Raw genomic sequence first — 19,292 nt, 5'->3', positions numbered from 1 at the left:
CATGCTTTTGTGGTTTTTTTTTTGTTTCATTTTAACATTGCTCGTTTGTGAACGCTTTAGCGGACCTGTGCTACGAGTGGGGTAATTCTGAGGCAGGGGCAGTTCGGGGTGAGTTATTACCTATGTGAGGACATTCAGAGTTTCCCTTTGTGTTCCAGTAACCGCATGAGAAATGACAAACTTGCTCTTTAAGACTCTACTCAACTTTTTATTTCTTTGTTATGCCAGCTTCATTCTTTAAACCAAAAGCCATATTAATAAAACAGATCTGTGCTATACACAGGGAGGTTTTTTTTTTTTTTTAAAGAAAGTGTAGTAAACAAATCCAGAAAAGTACCAAAAAAAAGCCACTGCATTTATGTACGAGGGCTAAAGTGTGTAATTGGTCTGCAGTAAAGAGGAATGGTACGGACAGCTCGAAATGAAAGATCTGTACTTTCTGTAGACTTCCTGTCACAGCCATGGGACCCCCTGCCCTCCTACACAAGCACAGCGATCAGACAGGCATATCCCGCGGGTGGAGGGGCTTTAAGTGCTAACAGAAGGGAGACCGAGCTTTTCATTACTAAGGCTGCGCTTATAGTGCCTGGCGACAGCGGCGCCAAAACAAATACATTGAATCCGTCGCATGCGCTTATAGTAGGCGCGACCAAATTTGGAAGCCCAGTGAAATATGGTTTTGGGAGAGTCGCCACATGTGACTGTCTCTAAACCAATCACAGAGCGCCTATTGCACTCCCCCTTCGTGACGGCACCGGCCTTGTCGCCAGCGACGTAGCTCAAACCTAAAGTTCAACTTTCGCCGCCGGCAACGGGTGACGTCATCGGTTGCATCGCCGGCACTATAAACGCGGCCTAAATAAGCAGACCACGCTACAGCAGTAATCGCTTTCATTGTAACCTACATATTATGGAATCGACGGTTCAGTGTTTTTTATTAAGTCACCAGCTACCATTTATATCTGGTGTGTAATGCCGTTTCTGGCAGACTCCAGTGGCAGTGATGAGGTTAAAGGAGCAATCCAGGCCGCTTTGTTTTACCTTCATTTTTTTTAATACAGGTTTGATGTGGGGGTCTCGGGAGTTAACTTCATTCATTTCCACTCCGGGGACCCCCCTTCACCTGGAGATAACCCCCCAAAGGGGGTGCCAGTATCTTTGCAGTTTTCAGCTTCCTCATCCCATTAGCCAATAGAACGCCGCACTGGATCTCACAGCTTCCTGTAGCCCCGCAAGCTGTGAAAAGCCGCAATAGCGGTGAATCCTGAAGGGGCTACAGGCAGGGACGCCGATTTCCCAAGACTAGCGGCCTTGCAAGCTCCCTCCATCACCCGCCTCTCCCCATGTATTTCTCTTTCCCCCCCCTTCTCTTCTTTACTCCCCCACTCCCCCCCATCCATCACTCAATCCCCCCCCCCTCATGCACCCAATGCCTGTCCCCTACAGTACCCCCCCCCTCCCACACACACACACACACTTAGGGGTGGATGGAGAACTCTGGTGCGCCAGCTCTCCCCAGCTACTGCTGGGTCTCTTTCCAACGCGGCCTCTTCCTCACTGCGAGACCGGCCTCTCTCCCGCCGGTGCGTGCTGTAACCTGGGCCCGCCCGAAGTCATGCTCCGCTTTCCATGCGCACCGACGGGAGAGGGGCCTGCAGCAGCTGGCCGGGGCTCAACTTCCAGCACTGGCCGGCCGGGCCCGGGACACGTGTCCCCCGGCTCTCCCCCTCTCAGCAGCCCTGGTTACGAGCACCCCCTATGGGAGGTAAGTATCTCTAAAGCAGAGGCTCTCCGGCACTCAAATGAATGAAGTTCAGGGCCGGTGGCCCCCAGCTTCCATCTTGTATTTAAAAAAACAACTGCTTGGAATGACTCTTTAAAACAGTGAATAATGTCAAACTCCCAACAGAAAAGTCCCTTGAAATAGCCAGAAAGGCACAAATAAAGGATTCAGAGCCCAACCTCTAAACAAAGTAAAGAAAACAAGAACTTCTGCCCAGTCTGGGACAGATGGCTGTCCTGTTCAATTTCAGGAGTGGCCAACTCCAGTCCTCAAGGGCCACTAACAGGACAGGTTTTCAGGATATCCCTGCTTCAGCACAGAAAATGCAGTCATGACAGCCACCGGGTGCTGAAGCAGGGATATCCTGAAAACCTGACCTGTCGGTGGACCGTGGGGACTGGACTTGGCCACCGCTGCTCTATTTGATACATGCTGTGTTTGCGTAAGTGCTCTGGTTCTTGTTTTGCTTCAGCAGGTGTAATGTGCTCACGCCAAGCAGCACATACAGCCACGCAGAGACGCGAGAGTGACGCCAATCTAAACAGCTGAGCCAAGATCACTACCGAGTCCACACGCCATGAGGGTTTGTGCAGGAGCCTTGGGCTAGCAGCGCTGCGCTATGGCCTCACAGGTTATGGCAGAAGTGGCATTTTCATATAAACAACTGGTTACACTATAAAAACATGGATACTGTACAATGTTAAAACAGTTTGTAAAAAATAAAATAAAAAAAATAATCTCAAATACCAGAAGTAACTACAATAAAACAAAACATGACACTGTGTCTTCAGTTGTTGGACAGGAGGCCAAGTGTTAAAACCCAAGACGTTCCACCATGACAACAACTGCGGGAAGTGTTACTGCTGAGTTGAGGAAGTGCAGTTCAGGCAGATTTAAGGGGGTGACGTTTTCTGCATGGATGACTGAGAAATGACCCTCGCCTCTCTCCACTCGTGAAATCACCTTACAGCTGCGTGAGTTTTAAACGTCACACCTGTGATAAAAGATTAGCATTTAAAACTGGGGCCCGGTGTAACACATTTCTAGCAAATCGGGTTATTTTGTTTTGCTTTCTGCTGCCGTGTGGAGCAAAAGTTCTAGATCCATGTGCCCTGGGTCTGCTGGACCATAGAACATACCTATTTTCCTTTCATTTGCGCTTCTGTGTGTAACCTCTCACTGTGGTGCCATGAAAAGGCTTTTTTTTTTTCTTTTAAAGTATTAAAAAAATGTATATCCCCATGGGGGAAAAAAAACAGAACAGATACTCTGATTCTTGTGTATTTCTAACTGATACAAGCAGATTCCTGCTGGGACCCACATTTATATGTATATTTCACATCGTAGGACTGTGCTTTTGTAAACAGTAAAAGTGAGGTAATATTAGACATGATTGAGTGCTGTGGGTGCACTCAGCTGCTTGTACAAGGCAAATAATTAGCTTTGTAAACCAAGACCGGAGGAAGTAGCTACAGATCTCCCCTAGAAGAGGAACATTGCTGGGTCTGCATGAAACAGGTCGATAGTGTCTGCCTATTGTAGAGGCGACGCATCACTGATACAGTGTTACAGTAACAGAGGCTTCTAACAGGAAATTATATATATATATATATATATATATATATATATATATATATATATATATATATATATATATAATCACGGGTAATTGAGGACGCCTCTGGAGTTCCAAAGAAAATTACGACATCCGAGAAATGTAGAAAAATCCATTAAAAAAAATGGCGGTCAGGAAGTGTTATGATGAAAAAGAGCTGTGGAACTTCAGCGCAAGCCCTGTACTTCCAGAATTAAACATGGCAGCTCAATTCTCCATCTATCCGACCACAGCTGCTGGTACAACTATTTTCACATTGTTGAGGCTTTTCTTGTAGTCTCCAGTGAGTGGGGGGGGGGGGGGAGGGGGAGGCGACAGTCTGCGTGATTGAGGTAAGAAGCTCCCCTCTCCCATCTGGTAAAATGTGGGACTTTAAGATGATGAAGTGCAAAATATGACAATGAGGTGTCTCTCGTTTCCAGGCTCGAGCTTCGTTGGTCACCACCAGGTGGCAAAAAGAAGAAGATGTCCCGTTTGAGGTAAAAGATGCTGGTTGCACCAGGTTTACTGGAAGGCTTGGTGAAACCGTGGCAATGTGCCGTTACTGATGTTTGAGGTAAAGACAGGGTTCGAGTGAAGGGGTCCAAGAGGCAGGGATCCCCCAGGCCCTGAGCAGTCTTGAAGCTGAGTGTGGTTGAGAGTGGTAAGAAGTTGCTGCGCTTCTCCCTGGGAGAAGCCCTTAACAAGACCTGCAGTGGACACAGGCATGTTACATGGAGGGAAGCCAAGAGGCAGAAAGCCCAGGAAGTGGCTGAAGTCCATGCCAGCAGCAGATAGAGGGTCACACATGGTGGAGAGGAACGTCTCATCCAGTTGAGGCTGAGGAGGAGACGACGACAGCTCTGCGGAGGAAATGGAGAGACTGCCGGAGCCCTCCGAGAAGAAACCCTCCATCTCGCCTTTGGGAAGGTATGAGGTAGTTGTGAGCTGGTATATGGAGGTAGGAAGAGGTGGAGGCGCTGTGGATATAGTGGATGCACATTCATGCGGGTAGCTCAGCCCCACCGAGAGGGAACTTGGCACAAATGAATGGGAGATGCCAGTGTTCGACATGGGCTGGTATGGGGCACTATACATACCCACTGACATGATGTCTCTTGGCTGCATGCACATGAGTGGACTGAATTCTTCTTTCACGATCGCCGAGCAGCTCAGATGACCCAACATGTCCGGTGGCTCCACCTTAATGCGGGGTGGCTCCTCACAGTGACTCTTTTTCATGTGCCGTGTCAGGTGGTCCTTGCGGCCGAACCTCTGAGAGCAGCAGTGACACTGGAAGTCCTTGCGTCCCGTGTGCACCACTAGGTGCCTGCGCACGTCCTTGCGGGTGTAGAAGCGCCGGTCGCAATGCTCGCACGAGTACTTCTTCTCCTTGCTGCCGCCGGGGGTCCTGCGGAAGTGGCTCTTCAGGTGCTCCAGCACGGCCTGGCTGTCCCCAAACACCTGCAGACAGACCTTGCAGCTCAGGTCCCCGCTGGCAGCTGCGTGCAGGGCCAGGTGCCGGCGGTGCCCATGCTTGGTGCTGTAGTTCTTGCTGCATTCTGAACACTGCAGGGCCTCCTTGTTGGGATTGTGAGTCTGGAGGTGGTTCCTCAGGTGGTCTTTACGATGGAACATTTTCCCACAGTGCACGCACTGATGAGGCTTCTGCATGGAGTGTGTTGCCATGTGCCTGCGATCAGGAGACATGCAAAAGGTTTTAAATCAGTGAAGTAAAGAAGATTTGTTGCATGTTGTGATACCTTTAGGGGACCTATACCTAGGGTTGCCAGGTGGCTTCTCCAAAAATACGTAACACAATGGTGAAAGGTGCGCTCGAGACAGAGACACACACACACCTCTCTCTGCTCCATGCTGTTTCCTCCACTCCTTGGCCTAAGGCTCCTGAAACCCAGCAGCAGCCAATCCGGATGGAGGAAGCTGCCCAGCGCCCTAGCACTGCTCTCCTCCTGCTCGGGGAAATCCCGCACACCCCCCCCCCCCCCCTGTCTGGTCACGGCCCAGAGAGGTAATACTGGACATTTATGTGTCCAGTATTACCTCATTTTTTACTGGGCAGTGTCAAAATACAGGATAGTCCGGTTCAATACTGGACACCTGGGAACCCTACCTATACCAGTTATTCAAACATGAAATTATTAAAGTGTACAGAACTTTTGAAACTTCAAAAAGTTCTAGAACTTTTAACTACACCAGTGAAATAAAGGGAGGTAAAAGCCTCGCAGTGGCTTCTCTGGCAATGTGGGGATGAAGGCGTATGGCCCCCTCACCCTCCTAACACATCGCCTCCCCCCCCCTCCCCCATATCTCCTCTCATGATTCTTTACCTGCAAAGTTTGTACTTGGATGTGAAGGTTTTAGCACAGAGCAGCTGGGGGCATGTGAAGGGCTTCTGCTCTGTGAGAGCTGGACTCTCCTGCTCACTCGTGCTTGAAATAAGAGATCCGAAGAGGTCACATGGGTTATTTCCGGATGCCTCTTCCCTCTGGGGTCTGGGAACGGATTTCTGCTCCGTGCCCTCTTCCTGCTTTGCAGCCTCAGCCGAAAATGTGTTCATGGCAAGTGATGCTCAGTGGGGCTCTGTGTGTTGGGGTTTCGCCATTGGCATCAAGACCTATCTCCTTCCTCCCGACCTGGAACAGCAGGAGGGATCATGATTTAAAAGAGTTCCTCACACTCTGGAAGGCCACCCTACAGGGACTATAGCAGGGAATCACTGTGAGCGGTCAGTGTAAGACCACTGACCATTATGCCACTCACCTGTCCGACGAGTGAAGAGTCTCTGTGATTGTCCCTTCCGTGTCCCCTCCCTCGTCACCCAGATGGGAGATACGGTGACCAACGCCTCAGCATCTTCCAATCTGGAGAGTATGAGATGACCCTGAGATGTATGATACTGTGACAGCCCCGCTCTCACCCCCCAACCCCCCGGGGCTCCTGACAGAAATACTCAGCAGGGATTTACACAGGATCCGTCAATGCAAAACTTTACCTGCTCATTGAGCCACCCTGTGCAATGCAACATGGCGGGGGTCAGACCCCTCAACCAACTAAGGTGAGGTGGGGAAGCAAAACACCATGGGGGTGAGGGAAGCCCCCTCCTACAGACATCATGGGGGTGAGATAAGCCCCCTCCTACAGACATCATGGTGGTGAGGGAAGCCCCCCCCCCCCCTACAGACATCATGGGGGTGAGAGAAGCCCCCCCTACAGACATCATGGGGGTGAGGGAAGCCCCCCTACAGACATCATGGGGGTGAGAGAAGCCCCCTCCTACAGACATCATGGGGGTGAGAGAAGCCCCCTCCTACAGACATCATGGGGGTGAGAGAAGCCCCCTTCTACAGACATCATGGGGGTGAGAGAAGCCCCCTCCTACAGACATCATGGGGGTGAGAGAAGCCCCCTCCTACAGACATCATGGGGGTGAGAGACTAACACAGGACACTTTTTGACCACGTTATAAACTTCAGACACCGAAATGAGTGGGTTACGCGTGGGTGGAGGTCACGGGGAAGTCTCGGGCTCGGGTGGGGGAAGTCTCGGGTGGGGGAAGTCTCGGGTGGGGGAACTTACTCCCCCCCCCCTCCGAGATCACGTGGGAGAATGCACTAGTCCCTCCCCCCCGTTATACCGGCGGCGCCCGCAGGTCCCGATTCCCGCCGGTTCCCGTTATCCCCCTAAGGCCGCAGGGAGGAGCCATACCTCCCGCAGGGGATTCTGGGAGTGATGTCACTCCCGGTGGGCGGGAGCGCGTGTCAATGACACGCAGACACAATGTGACAGGGCCGTGGGGGATTCTGGGAGTGATGTCAACCCCGGGGGCGCGCGTCACTGACACGCAGACCCAATGTGACAGGGCCGCGGGGGATTCTGGGAGTGATGTCACCCCCGGGGGTGCGCGTCACTGACACAATGTGACAGGGCCGCGGATCAGTGACCTGGGAGCGCTCTCCCGGCCGTGTGTGTGATAAAAGCCTGCCGCCTGCATATCCCATCCTCTGCCAGGGGGGCAGCAGCGGTGTGATACACACAAATAGGAGAGTAAACTTGTGTCACCATGTGACCGGATCCCCGCATGGAGCACCATGTCCTAGTAAGTGCTGTGCCACCACCAAGATGGCGGCGCCCAGGAACCACTCAAAGTCCGTGTGGTGGCTGCAGGTGTGGGCGATGCGGGCTACGGTGCCGCTTCTCCTGCTGCTGCTTCTCCCGGTGTTTGGGTCGGAGAGCAGCTGGGACCCGGCGGGATATGTGCTGTACTGTCCGTGCATGGGTGAGTTACTGTTCATACTGTGTGTGTGTGTGTTACCTGCTATAACTAACACATAAGATGGGGGTACCGGTGCTTACTATTTATTATCTGTACTGTTATTTATCATTTGATTTAGTATTATATAGGGCCCTGCCATAATCTGTAATGTGAGGTCTATTAAGTGTGTAAATGAATTAATGGGATGTATACAATGATTAGTGCACTGACCCAGATATGTAGTGTCATTCTGTAGGGTGAAGAGCTAATGTATTAAAATCGCTTGGCTGGTGGTTACTCCAAATAAGGCTTGTTATATAGTAGCCGCTGGTGCGCGCGCCACATGCATGCGCAACGCCGGGCGCGCGCACCAGCGGCTACTATATAACAAGCCTTATTTGGAGTAACCACCAGCCAAGCGATTTTAATACATTAGCTCTTCACCCTACAGAATGACAGGCGTTGCGCATGCATGTGGCGCGCGTTTCGATTGTAAGCGGTGGCGTGCACGGCTAAGGTGTGTGGCTATAGACGTCACAGCGATAGCCGCGCTGTGATTGGCTTGGCAGCGTCATGTGGCGCGGCAGCTGCGCGGAAATATAATTTTTCATGTATTTGTTGTGATGTGCCGCGCCACCACTCACTGCCGTGCGCGCGGCTGAAGTATAGAACGCCAGGCCTGGACACAGACAATTCTAATTGACGCGCGCACTATATTACACACGTAAGGCATTCAGGAGTTTGTCAGCCAAATATAATTATCTCTAGAGTCTGACAATCCCCATGCTCCATTTTATCTGTGCTGTGGCATACATTGGTGATTTATTAATTGTTTTACACGTTGATCCCTGACATTGGATCAACAAAATGTTGCACTGAAACCTACACTTGTTTGAACATAATAGCGTCCACAGACCTATTGTCTTAAGTAGCCACAAACCTCATACCTGAAAGCTAAGTCGCAAGATGAAATAGTACTTCCCACTTTGTTAGTCGTTCTCAAATACAAAGAAAGTGTTAGAACCTAAGTGTATTAAAAGCTTCCTTGAATAGAAATAGAAAATATACCACATGGTATAAAGGTGAAAAAAAAAAATGTCAAATACAATATAAAACCATGGCGAGGAAATAGCTGACAATCCCACTAATATAATCAGCGTGAATTCTGTTGTGTGGTGAAACTGCAGTGTACTACAGATACCGTGTAAGTTCCTGAAGAAGCGTTCTTGGTCACGTGAAACGTGCGTCGGATCTTAATGACGGCACTTGTTACCTTCCCCATTTGCATCTACCTATTATACTCTGTACACACACACACTTAGGTCGAGCGGTGGGTCAATTTATTGCTGTGTAGTTTGCTTTATAAATAAACGCTAATAATAAGCCGATGGTTACCCAATTCTTGATTGCCATTAGCCTGTAATTTTGATATTGATTAACTACAGCTCGCTATAAATCCAATGAGTTCTCCTGTGTGTTTTTTGTTACAGGAAGGTTTGGAAATCAGGCCGATCATTTTCTTGGCTCCTTGGCATTTGCCAAGATGGTGAATCGGACCCTTGCAGTCCCTCCATGGATTGTGTATCAGCACCAGCGGCCTCCATATAGTAATGTAAGTACCGTCTCTATGTCCCGATACACTCAGACCTACGCTGTGTATCCCTTCCGGAAGACATTGGGTTGGACCGATTGTGGGCAGCTTGTAAATCATGTGAAGGGTAGTTCAATAAAACCTTGTAATGACAAGTTGTTTCTTAGATGGAGATCATGGTTGGGTTATTAGGACTCCAATGCCCTTGGTGTTGGTATGTGGATGAGCTTTTGTGAATACCATCCACCCTCAGCGGATATTCTCTTTAGGGACATATAAAAACAAAATCCAAGATTATTGGTGCTGGGTGAGAACAGCGGCCCTCAGCCGACAGGTACAAGTTTGTGTGGGTTACAGGTTAATTTATACATCCGCCTTTCATGTAAGTGCGCCCTGGGGATGAGGAGCGTGAATCAATGAGCCCGTCTAACCCAGGAACCACCTCTAGTCACATGAAAAAGGTGCCATTAAACCTATTGACACAATCAAATCACAACCTTAAAGAAAATAAATAGAAGATATGTGTTGGCATTAAAAGGTACATTGAGGGTTCCACAGGTTGTTTGTAGTTGGGGGAAGACATATTCCTGGATGAGATGCATGTTTTTATTAAAATAAAAGGGATTCAAGTTCAGCCGAATGGAACCACCTGATTGCTTTCTGTCACCTGTTCCCCAGGTGCATGTTCCTTACGAGGAGTATTTCCAGATGGAGCCTCTCCGCAAGTTTCACCGAGTGATTAAGTTGGAGGAGTTCATGGAGAAGTTGGCTCCCACCAACTGGTCCATCAACAAGCGGGTGGCATATTGTTTCAAAGCAGCGGCCCAGAGAAGCCCCGACAAGAAGACCTGCCCCATGAAGGTAAGCCTGGCTCCCCATCATTTGGCGGTGGGACTGTACAACGAACGGGAAGTAACGTGTCCAACGTGGGATCCGCTTTTTTATTATTGATTTCACATCTTCATGTGCAGAGGTTTAAAAAAAAAAAAACGTTTCAGAGGGATAACCCTCCCTTTGTCGGCTTCACCTGCACGAGGATGTAAAATCCAATAAACCGCAGGTCCCACTATATTGAACGCCTATTTTGTTGTGTTGTTACTTCACTGTTTTGTGGGGTTGGGGCTTCCCAGTAAAGCTGATGGTAGCAGGCTTTTGGTTGCCCTGTGGAATGAAGCGAGGCTTCCCATATGCACAGTGAATCTGTGCCCTCATACAGGTGATAGATTTGCCTAAAAGCCACTGGGAGGTGGCTGTCCTTTCTGTTCTTTTGCTTGACCCCACACGTGATGCTTTGCTCCTCATTCGGTGCAGGACACTTGGTGTCCTACAGCACAAGGCCTCCCCTCCCATGGCTGTGACTGCTGCTCTTCTTGTTTCAGGACGGAAATCCATTTGGTCCTTTCTGGGATCACTTTCATGTGGATTTCAATCAATCTGAGCTGTTTGATGGAATTAACTTCAGTGCCTACTATAAGGATGTGTGGACGAGCAGGTAGGAAACGCAGAGCCCTTCGTACAGGAGTGGGTACAAACCCCACGCCCCTACCTGCCATGTGATGATTTCTAACAACACCAAGCTTGTACGTTTGCATGCTCTTTATTCTGAGACTCTCCTGCACTTTTTTTTTATGTTTTCATGTGTTTTGGGGGGAAAATGTCGTCTATGAAAGTGTGTGTTTTTTTTTTTAAGATGTCTGCTTCCTTAATCAAAATATTCAGTGTAGGCCGCTACTAATGAGATACAGGTATACCCCGCCCCGCATTAACGTACTCTATGGGCCCAGACCATGTATGTAAAGCACTACCTTTTCCCCCACTTATCGATGCTTCGGTACAGGTAGGGAGCCGGTATTGCTGTTCAGGACGTGCTGACAGGCGCATGCGCGAGCTGCCGATTGCTTATTGGGCGAGGGGAATCGGCGCGTCACTACTATGGTGGTCTGTAGGGCAGAATAAGTCTCCGTACTCGCGAAGCGAGCGTATGGACACGGGTATGGGGCTATTGAAAACATGTACTTACTCGCGAGTGTCCTTAAACCGGGGTAAGCCTGTAATTACACAGAGGCTTCAAACATAAAAGAGCTGCAGAAGACGGTGTAGAGGTGGCAGGCGCTGTCTCATATTTTTTTTTTTTTTTCTCTCAACTCCATTAATTTTTTGTCTTGCCAGATTCCACCCGTCCCGGCACTCCGTTCTTGCTCTCCCTGGTGCGCCGGCCCAGTTTCCGGTTCTGGAGGAGCACCGGGCCCTGCACAGATACATGGTGTGGTCTGAGAAGATCGCATCGGAGGGAGAAGCTCATATTCGATCCCTGCTGGTCCGACCCTATGTGGGAATTCACCTGCGAATCGGCTCTGACTGGGTCAGTTTCTAGAGCTTTATGGGTGTCTCTCTTGGATGTGTAGTCGGGGCCGCAGGATCCTGCCGGTGCGGCACTCTGGGAAGATATGGCGCTGGCCGCTTTCAATGCTGCGCAGCTGATTCTTGCGAGTTTGTCTGCTCTTCCTCCTCTAGAGGAACGCTTGTAACATGCTGAAGGATGGGACAGCCGGACCTCACTTCATGGCCTCCCCCCAGTGTGTGGGATATGATCGGCACACGGCAGCCCCCCTTACCATGGACATGTGCCTACCAGACCTGAAGGAGATAAGCCGCGCGTTGCTGCTCTGGGTGAAGAAATCGAAGGCCAGAGCCGTGTATGTTGCCACAGACTCCGCTTCATACACTGCAGAGATTCGGGCGTCCTTGGGAGACAAGGTGAGCAGTTCCACAATGCTTGAGGTTGCGCCACCTTTAGCAGGACCGACATCACGTTTCCCCATAGATTTTGTAAACTAGCTGCCCAGACGAGACTTGTGCTCCTGTCACAGTAGTGGATAGGGTAAGGCTGCGGCCCCGCTGCCTGCGCTGCACGTGCGTCTGCGAGGCAGGCTGCGCGTGCCGCAGAGTCCCCCGGTCTGCAGAGAGCTGCAGGGGGGGCGTGACGGGGGCGCGGCCGTGATGTCAGCCGGCAGGTTTACCCTCATTCGCTGAACTGCCGGTGGGCGTGGCCTAGCGCTCCATCGCGACTCCTGCTCTCAATTTTCTTGAGAGCCGGAGTTTCTCTCAGCGCAGAACACAGGTAGCGGGTGAATGTGGCGGGGGAAAGGGGAAACCGACCAAGCCGGAGCGCTCACTGTGAGTTGAGTAACCGGTGAGGACCGAGCCCGCAAGCCCCGCAACCCCCACTCTTCCTGGTGTCACACACTGCTCCGGCCCTCGGCCCTGTGTAGGTACTCGCTGATTAGGTGCCGTCAGGTAGGGGAAACTGCCGTACTGCTGGTCCTGCAGGAAGCGTGCTCCAGCCGAAATGCACCTACAAAAATGGAAAAGGAAGGTGCTGCTGTCCGGTCAAAAAGGATCCAAAACGCAATCCTGTGAAAAAAAAAACGTGTTTATTAATAACATTCGGAAAAACACACTCTTTGACACAGCACCCAGCCGGCTGCGAAACGCGTGAGTTGCGCTATAGAGATGTTTCTCCGCATTTTATTAATAAACACGTGGTTTTTTTTTCATTGATTGCGTTTTGGATCCTTTTTGACCGGACAGCCGTGCACCGCTTTCCTTTTCCATTTTTGCGTGTGCTCCTGACACACACTTGTGTCGAATCTTTCAGAGACACACGTTTTGTGACCTGTAATATAGCTATTCGGGCTCAGTATAACCACTGGACCTCTCCCTCTCTTCCTGACCATAGCCATTCAGCAGACGCCACAGGCGAGAGGTAGACCTGTGTTTTAAACATCTTGGTTTTTTTTTGTTTGCAGGTTAAAGTTGTGAGTCTCCAGCCTGACGTGGCACAAATTGATCTGTACATCCTCAGCCAGTCTGACCATTTCATCGGAAACTGCGTTTCCTCGTTCACCGCGTTTGTGAAGAGGGAGCGTGATGTGCACGGGAAGCCGTCCTCCTTCTTTGGGATGGATTCTCCTGTCAAACTGCTGGACGAGCTGTGAGCGAGAGGTCTGGATTCCTGGGGCCACACACTCATCTCCTTCTCATGTGAAGCTTATCGAAGGTGAACGGGAAGAAACGGCTACTCCGATCAGGAGAGGAACCCTGTCTGTGCCTGCCAGGTCGTGATGTTTCGCTGCCTGGATAAGATGACATTCAGCACTTGGAATCGGCTGCACAGACTGCATTTGTGGTTCTGTGCTGGCTGCCAGGTTGGACAGAATGCCGTTTTCTACTCTTCTTTTACATATCTTTTTTTGAAATTCTGTGGTTATGACACAAACTCACCAGATCATGTGAGAAGTTGTTTCGTCTGAATTCACATAATCAAAGTTCTAACAATGCAACATTTCTTTTTTTTTTTAATCAATATTTTGTACATATTTTCATAATAAAATATTTGATAGCTTGTTGGAATGCACCTGTTCCGAATGAGTGCATGTAATGACAAAAAAATGAATCAGAGAACCCACAGATCCCGAGCTGTGTTCTTATCACACATCTCCCACCCCCTCCCCCAGACAGTTACAGTTGCTAGGAAGCAGCATTGTGGGGGCGGGGTTAGGAAGTGGTTGCTAAGGAAGTGAATACATCGCTGTTGTGGCCAACCCCGTTTCTAAGGAAGTGTGAGCCGGCATCCGGCGCTGGGACAGACTGGTAGGTGAGATCCGAGGCTGGTCCCGGTCCCTAGGTCACTTCTTTCTCCCTCTCCTTCCTTCGCTTTCACCCTCGCTCTCTTTCCCCCTAGTCACTTGAGGCCCTGTGGAAGGATTCTTCCAAATGCGCGCTCTCCCATCTTCATTCTCCTATTGATTTCATTCAATAGGTTCCCGTCCATTGATACTTGATGGACAAGGTAGACAAAGTCTTCAATTTCTATTTCTATTCCATTTACTTCGATCTTTGTAGGGCTGCCACATTTGTTGGGCGTCACGTTGGTCTTTCTGAGATTCATATGGAGGCCCATCTTACTCGCTTCGGCGAGTTCTGATTTGTTACTGTAAATCATCCTGGACTTGTAGCAGAAATAACCATGTCCACCGCACATCGTAGGTGACACAAGTATTCACTGCTTATTGGTAGTCCTTTTCTGCCCAATTCTATGTCTTAATTCCTCAAGGGTTGCTGTGAAAAGCTACTGTGACGTGTCTCCCTGTAGCGCGCCATCGCTAATCCTTATCTGGCTCGTACCTTCATGTAATGGTGGATGTGCCACTCGTGTAAATGTTCCTTTATATTATCGGTGTTCGCTTCTTCAACACATTTGTCTTCTTAAAGCCTTCATAACTACTGAGGTGTAGACAAAATTAATGTTGTCATCTATGAATCCTATGCTCGGTGGTAGATTGTATTCATTACTTTGGGGAACCACTTCTTGTCCAACTTGAATGTGGTCCATTAAGTTGTATCCACCGTAACATCCCTGCTTCTTCTCGAGGCCGGGCAAAGTCCATGGTCAGTTGCAGCTGATTTGAGTATCTATCTTCGTAAGTAATTGGTAGTGGGCTGATTGGTCTGTAGTTCTTGAGGTTTTCTTTGTCTCCTTTTGTTATGCATGAGAAAAAACGATAGCATTTTGATCTATTCTGGAGTTTTTCCCTTCCTCAAGCAGCATATAAGCGTTTTTGCAAGGATTTTCTCTGCTTCAGAGATTTCAGTTGTAATTCCATCTTCCTTTCCATTCTTTATGTGTTTTATTGCCTTTGCTGCTTCAGGAAGGTATATCAGTGGTGGTTTCCTATTGCTCTGTCTGCTTGATTTAGACCCTGTGTGGAGAAGGCATCAAAACTGGGTCATGTTTGCATAATGGGTGATTCTAACTATCCAGACATAGACTGGGCCAATGAGATTAGCAATCTAGCAAAAGGAAACAGTTTTTTGGGGGTGCTTAAAGACAATGAAATGACCCAAATTATTGAGGTACCAACACTGGATTTGGTAATATCAAACAATGTAGAGGTAATAACAAATATTCAAGTCAGAGAAAATTTGGGAAACAGTGATCATAACATGGTTTCATTTGAAATAAATGATCAAAAACCAGATTACTTGGGTTCAACAAAGACTTTAAAATTTAGAAAGGCAGATTTTAATAAACTGAAGAATAATACACACTGAATACATTGGGATGATGTTTTTGCAGGGAAAATGTGGAAGATAAATGGGCAGTCTTTAAATCATTGTTAGAAAAGCACACTTATCTGTGTATACCATTGGGTAATAAGTATAAAAGAAACAATTCTAAACCAATGTGGCTAAATAAACAGGTAGGGGAGCAAATGGACAAGAAGAGGAAGGCATTTAGATTCTTAAAGTCAGAAGGGACGGAGGCATCGTATCAGAATTATAAGGAATGTAACAAAAGTTGCAAAAGGGCAATCACATGAGCAAAAATGGATAATGAAAACAGGATTGCATTAGAAAGTAAGGTCAACCCTAAAATGTTCTTTAAGTACCTTAATAACAAATGAGAAAAGAAAATATTGGACCCTGTCAGTGTGAGATAAGGAAAAAACAGAGGTATTAAACAAAATCTTTACAGCTGCATTTATCAGAGAAGAAGTAATTGCAATAGTAGTGCCGCAAGAGGAAGCCACAACTTCTATATTAACAAATAATTGGTTAACTGGAAGCAGTTCATAGGCGGCTTGGTAAAAACTAAAGTAAACAAGGCACCTGGCCCCAATGGCATACATCCAAGAGTTCTCAAAGAGTTAAGTTCAGTAATAGCCAAACCATTACATTTAATATTCAAGGACTCTATTTCCACAGGCGCAGTACCCCAAGATTGGTGTAAAGCAAATGTGGTGCCTATATTTAAAAAGGGAGCTAGATCACAACCGGGAAATTACAGACCTGTAAGCCTGACTTCAATAGTAGGGAAACTACTTGAAGGTTTAATACGGGATAATATTCAGGAATACCTAATGGAAAACAAAATTATTAGTAATAGCATGAATTTATGAAGGATAGATCATGCCAAACTGACCTTATTAGTTTCTTTGAGGAGTTTAGTAGGAGTTTAGACCAGAGTAATGCAGTGTATGTGGTCTACTTAGATTTTGCAAAGGCTTTTGATACGGTTCCACATGAGGTTAGTGTACAAAATAAAGCAAATTGGACTCGGTAAAAATATTTGTAACTGGATTGAGAAGTGGTTGAAGGTTAGACAACAGAGGGTTGTCATAAAGGGAACTTTTCAGGTTGGGCTAAAGTTGTGAGTGGAGTACCTCAGGGATCGGTACTGGGACCCCTGCTTTTTAACTTGTTTATTAATGACCTTGAGGTTGGCATCAAGAGCAAAGTCTCCATCTTTGCTGATGACACTAAATTGTGTAAGGTAGTAGAATCAGAGCAGGATGCAATTTCTTCCAAAGAGAGATCACAGCATCTAAATGTCTTTCCCCAGTACGTCTTGAATCTGAAAAGCCAGGCAGGGCTTTTACAGATGTCCTTGCCCATTACCCCCTATAGGATTTTTGTACCAAACAGATGTTTTTAATCTTCAGCCAATCACAGGAGACTGGCCCACGCCTAACTGAAATGTGAAAATAAGAGGGAATCCAGCACAGAAGGGGTTACAGACAATTTAAGGAACTAATCCCAGTAGGGGTCATGCAGCAAATGGTTGAGGTTGCCTGGTACACACAATAGAGGAACCACCGGGCATCTGATAGAGGGGGAGGGTATCGGTATATCATACCGCTGTAACCTGATGCAATATACATTTCCTCATATTGTGCTCTAAAAGGATATTGCAAGGAGACAGCAGATTGGGCTCCATCTTTTACTTATAATCCGTCACAGAACCTAATTTGGGAGGATAATGAGAGAGCTACCCCTTTTTGTCCCCCAGACTGAAGCGGTCCATGGCAGGTCGTATACCATTTGTAAGCACTGGCACTACACGCAGTCCCTTGATTGAAAGGGCGATCCAAAAACGTTGGAATATACCCGTGCTTGATAACTGGCCATCGGTGGAGGACATCAGGAATGTAATATCTCATACCGGACCATACATATATACATCAATACAGCCCAGGAGGCGGAGGGATGGAAAATAAAGAGAGAAAAGAAATGTCAGTGTGATCTAATGTGTACAAACACTAGATCTCCGTGTGTATGTAGCTGAATATACCTATAGGATATACAGCTGTTTATCATAGTCTAAAGACCAGCACTAACAAGGTGGCATTATGATGATAACATCTATCTAAGAGATATATATATATATATATATATATAGATATGATGTGGTGGGTTCTGGGGTTAGAGCTTGCAGGGACTGTGTGTTTATTACGCTGTAATATCCGCGGACATGCCCCGCAATACCTGGACATGCCCTGTAATACCCGGATATACTCTGTAATACCCCCTGACATACCCCATAATATCCACGCAGTCCCCGTAATCCCCGGACGTACTCTGAGATACTCCGTAATCCCCGGACATACCCTGTAACACCCGGAGCCCAGTGCACTGACCCCATGTTATAATACAAGGAGGAGAGAGGGATACAATGCACTATATGGGGGAATCCCGGAGCAAAGAGACAATATGACAACGAGGAGGATCCCCCACAACAGGACCCTCCCACCACGAGGAGGACCCTCCCACCACAAGGAGGACCCTCCCACAAGGAGGACCCTCCCACCACAAGGAGGACCCTCCCACAACGAGGACACTCCCACCACAAGGAGGACCCTCCCACAATGAGGAGGACCCTCCCACCACAAGGAGGACCCTCCCACAACGAGGAGGACCCTCCCACGAGGACCCTCCCACAGCAAGGAGGACCCTCCCACAACGAGGAGGACCCTCCCACCACGAAGACCCTCCCACCACAAGGAGGACCCTCCCACCACGAGGACCCTCCCACAATGAGGAGGACCCTTCCACAACGAGGACCCTTCCACAACGAGGACCCTCCCACAACAAGGAGGACCCTCCCACAACGAGGAGGACCCTCCCACAGCAACGAGGACCCTCCCACAACAAGGAGGACCCTCCCACAACGAGGAGGACCCTCCCACAGCAAGGAGGACCCTCCCACAACAAGGAGGACCCTCCCACAACGAGGAGGACCCTCCCACAGCAAGGAGGACCCTCCCACAACGAGGAGGACCCTTCCACAACGAGGACCCTTCCACAACGAGGACCCTCCCACAGGGAGGACACTCCCACCACAAGGAGGACCCTCCCACAATGAGGAGGACCCTTCCACAACGAGGACCCTCCCACAACAAGGAGGACCCTCCCACAACGAGGAGGACCCTCCCACAACGAGGAGGACCCTCCCACAGCAAGGAGGACCCTCCCACAACGAGGAGGACCCTTCCACAACGAGGACCCTTCCACAACGAGGACCCTCCCACAGGGAGGACACTCCCACCACAAGGAGGACCCTCCCACAATGAGGAGGACCCTTCCACAACGAGGACCCTCCCACAACAAGGAGGACCCTCCCACAACGAGGAGGACCCTCCCACAACGAGGAGGACCCTCCCACAATGAGAACCCTCCCACAACGAGGAGGACCCTCCCACAATGAGGAGGACCCTCCCACAATGAGGAGGACCCTCCCACAACGAGGAGGACCCTCCCACAACGAGGAGGACCCTCCCACAACGAGGAGGACCCTCCCACAACGAGGAGGACCCTCCCAAAACGAGGAGGACCCTCCCACAAGAAACAGTTTTTCCGGGTTCCTTTTTTTATTGCTGCCTTTTGTAGTTTTGGTTTCTGCAGAACGATTAAAGTGAAGTTAATCTCACGGACAGGGAGGAAAGCCGGGCTACAGGAGCGAGCACTGCGGTGCAGAGCGCTCACTGCAGCGGGTTGTGGAGGCCGAGGCTCACCGATACGGAGGCTGGGGCTCACCGATACGGAGGCCGGGGCTCACCGATACGGAGGCCGGGGCTCACCGATACGGAGGCCGAGGCTCACCGATACGGAGGCCGAGGCTCACCGATACGGAGGCCGGGGCTCACCGATACGGAGGCCGAGGCTCACCGATACGGAGGCCGAGGCTCACCGATACGGAGGCCGAGGCTCA

The 19,292-nt window shown here is 49.1% G+C and overlaps 2 protein-coding genes across 3 annotated transcripts; one reads left to right on the top strand and one right to left on the bottom strand.

Annotated features, from left to right (window-relative positions):
• Positions 1 to 1,446: 1,446 nt before the first annotated feature.
• Positions 1,447 to 7,342, bottom strand: PLAGL2 (PLAG1 like zinc finger 2). Of its 2 annotated transcripts, none has more exons than XM_075571752.1 (4): positions 7,033 to 7,342; positions 6,159 to 6,259; positions 5,726 to 6,031; positions 1,447 to 5,070 (listed from the first exon to the last, which is right to left on the bottom strand). In XM_075571752.1, exons 3-4 carry the CDS (start codon positions 5,953 to 5,955, stop codon positions 3,903 to 3,905), a joined length of 1,398 nt encoding a protein of 465 aa, XP_075427867.1. In that variant the 5' UTR covers positions 5,956 to 6,031; positions 6,159 to 6,259; positions 7,033 to 7,342; the 3' UTR covers positions 1,447 to 3,902. The 2 variants fall into 2 exon arrangements, with proteins under 2 accessions (XP_075427867.1, XP_075427869.1); XM_075571754.1 differs by having other exon boundaries at positions 7,104 to 7,342.
• Positions 7,227 to 13,654, top strand: POFUT1 (protein O-fucosyltransferase 1). The gene is made up of 7 exons (XM_075571755.1): positions 7,227 to 7,674; positions 9,141 to 9,262; positions 9,920 to 10,102; positions 10,621 to 10,733; positions 11,411 to 11,603; positions 11,756 to 11,998; positions 13,051 to 13,654. Exons 1-7 carry the CDS (start codon positions 7,518 to 7,520, stop codon positions 13,237 to 13,239), a joined length of 1,200 nt encoding a protein of 399 aa, XP_075427870.1. The 5' UTR covers positions 7,227 to 7,517; the 3' UTR covers positions 13,240 to 13,654.
• Positions 13,655 to 19,292: the final 5,638 nt, after the last annotated feature.

Source organism: Ascaphus truei, chromosome 15, assembly GCF_040206685.1.
Source record: "Ascaphus truei isolate aAscTru1 chromosome 15, aAscTru1.hap1, whole genome shotgun sequence".
Lineage (NCBI taxonomy): Eukaryota > Metazoa > Chordata > Amphibia > Anura > Ascaphidae > Ascaphus > Ascaphus truei.
This window is presented reverse-complemented; position numbering and strand designations above follow the sequence as displayed.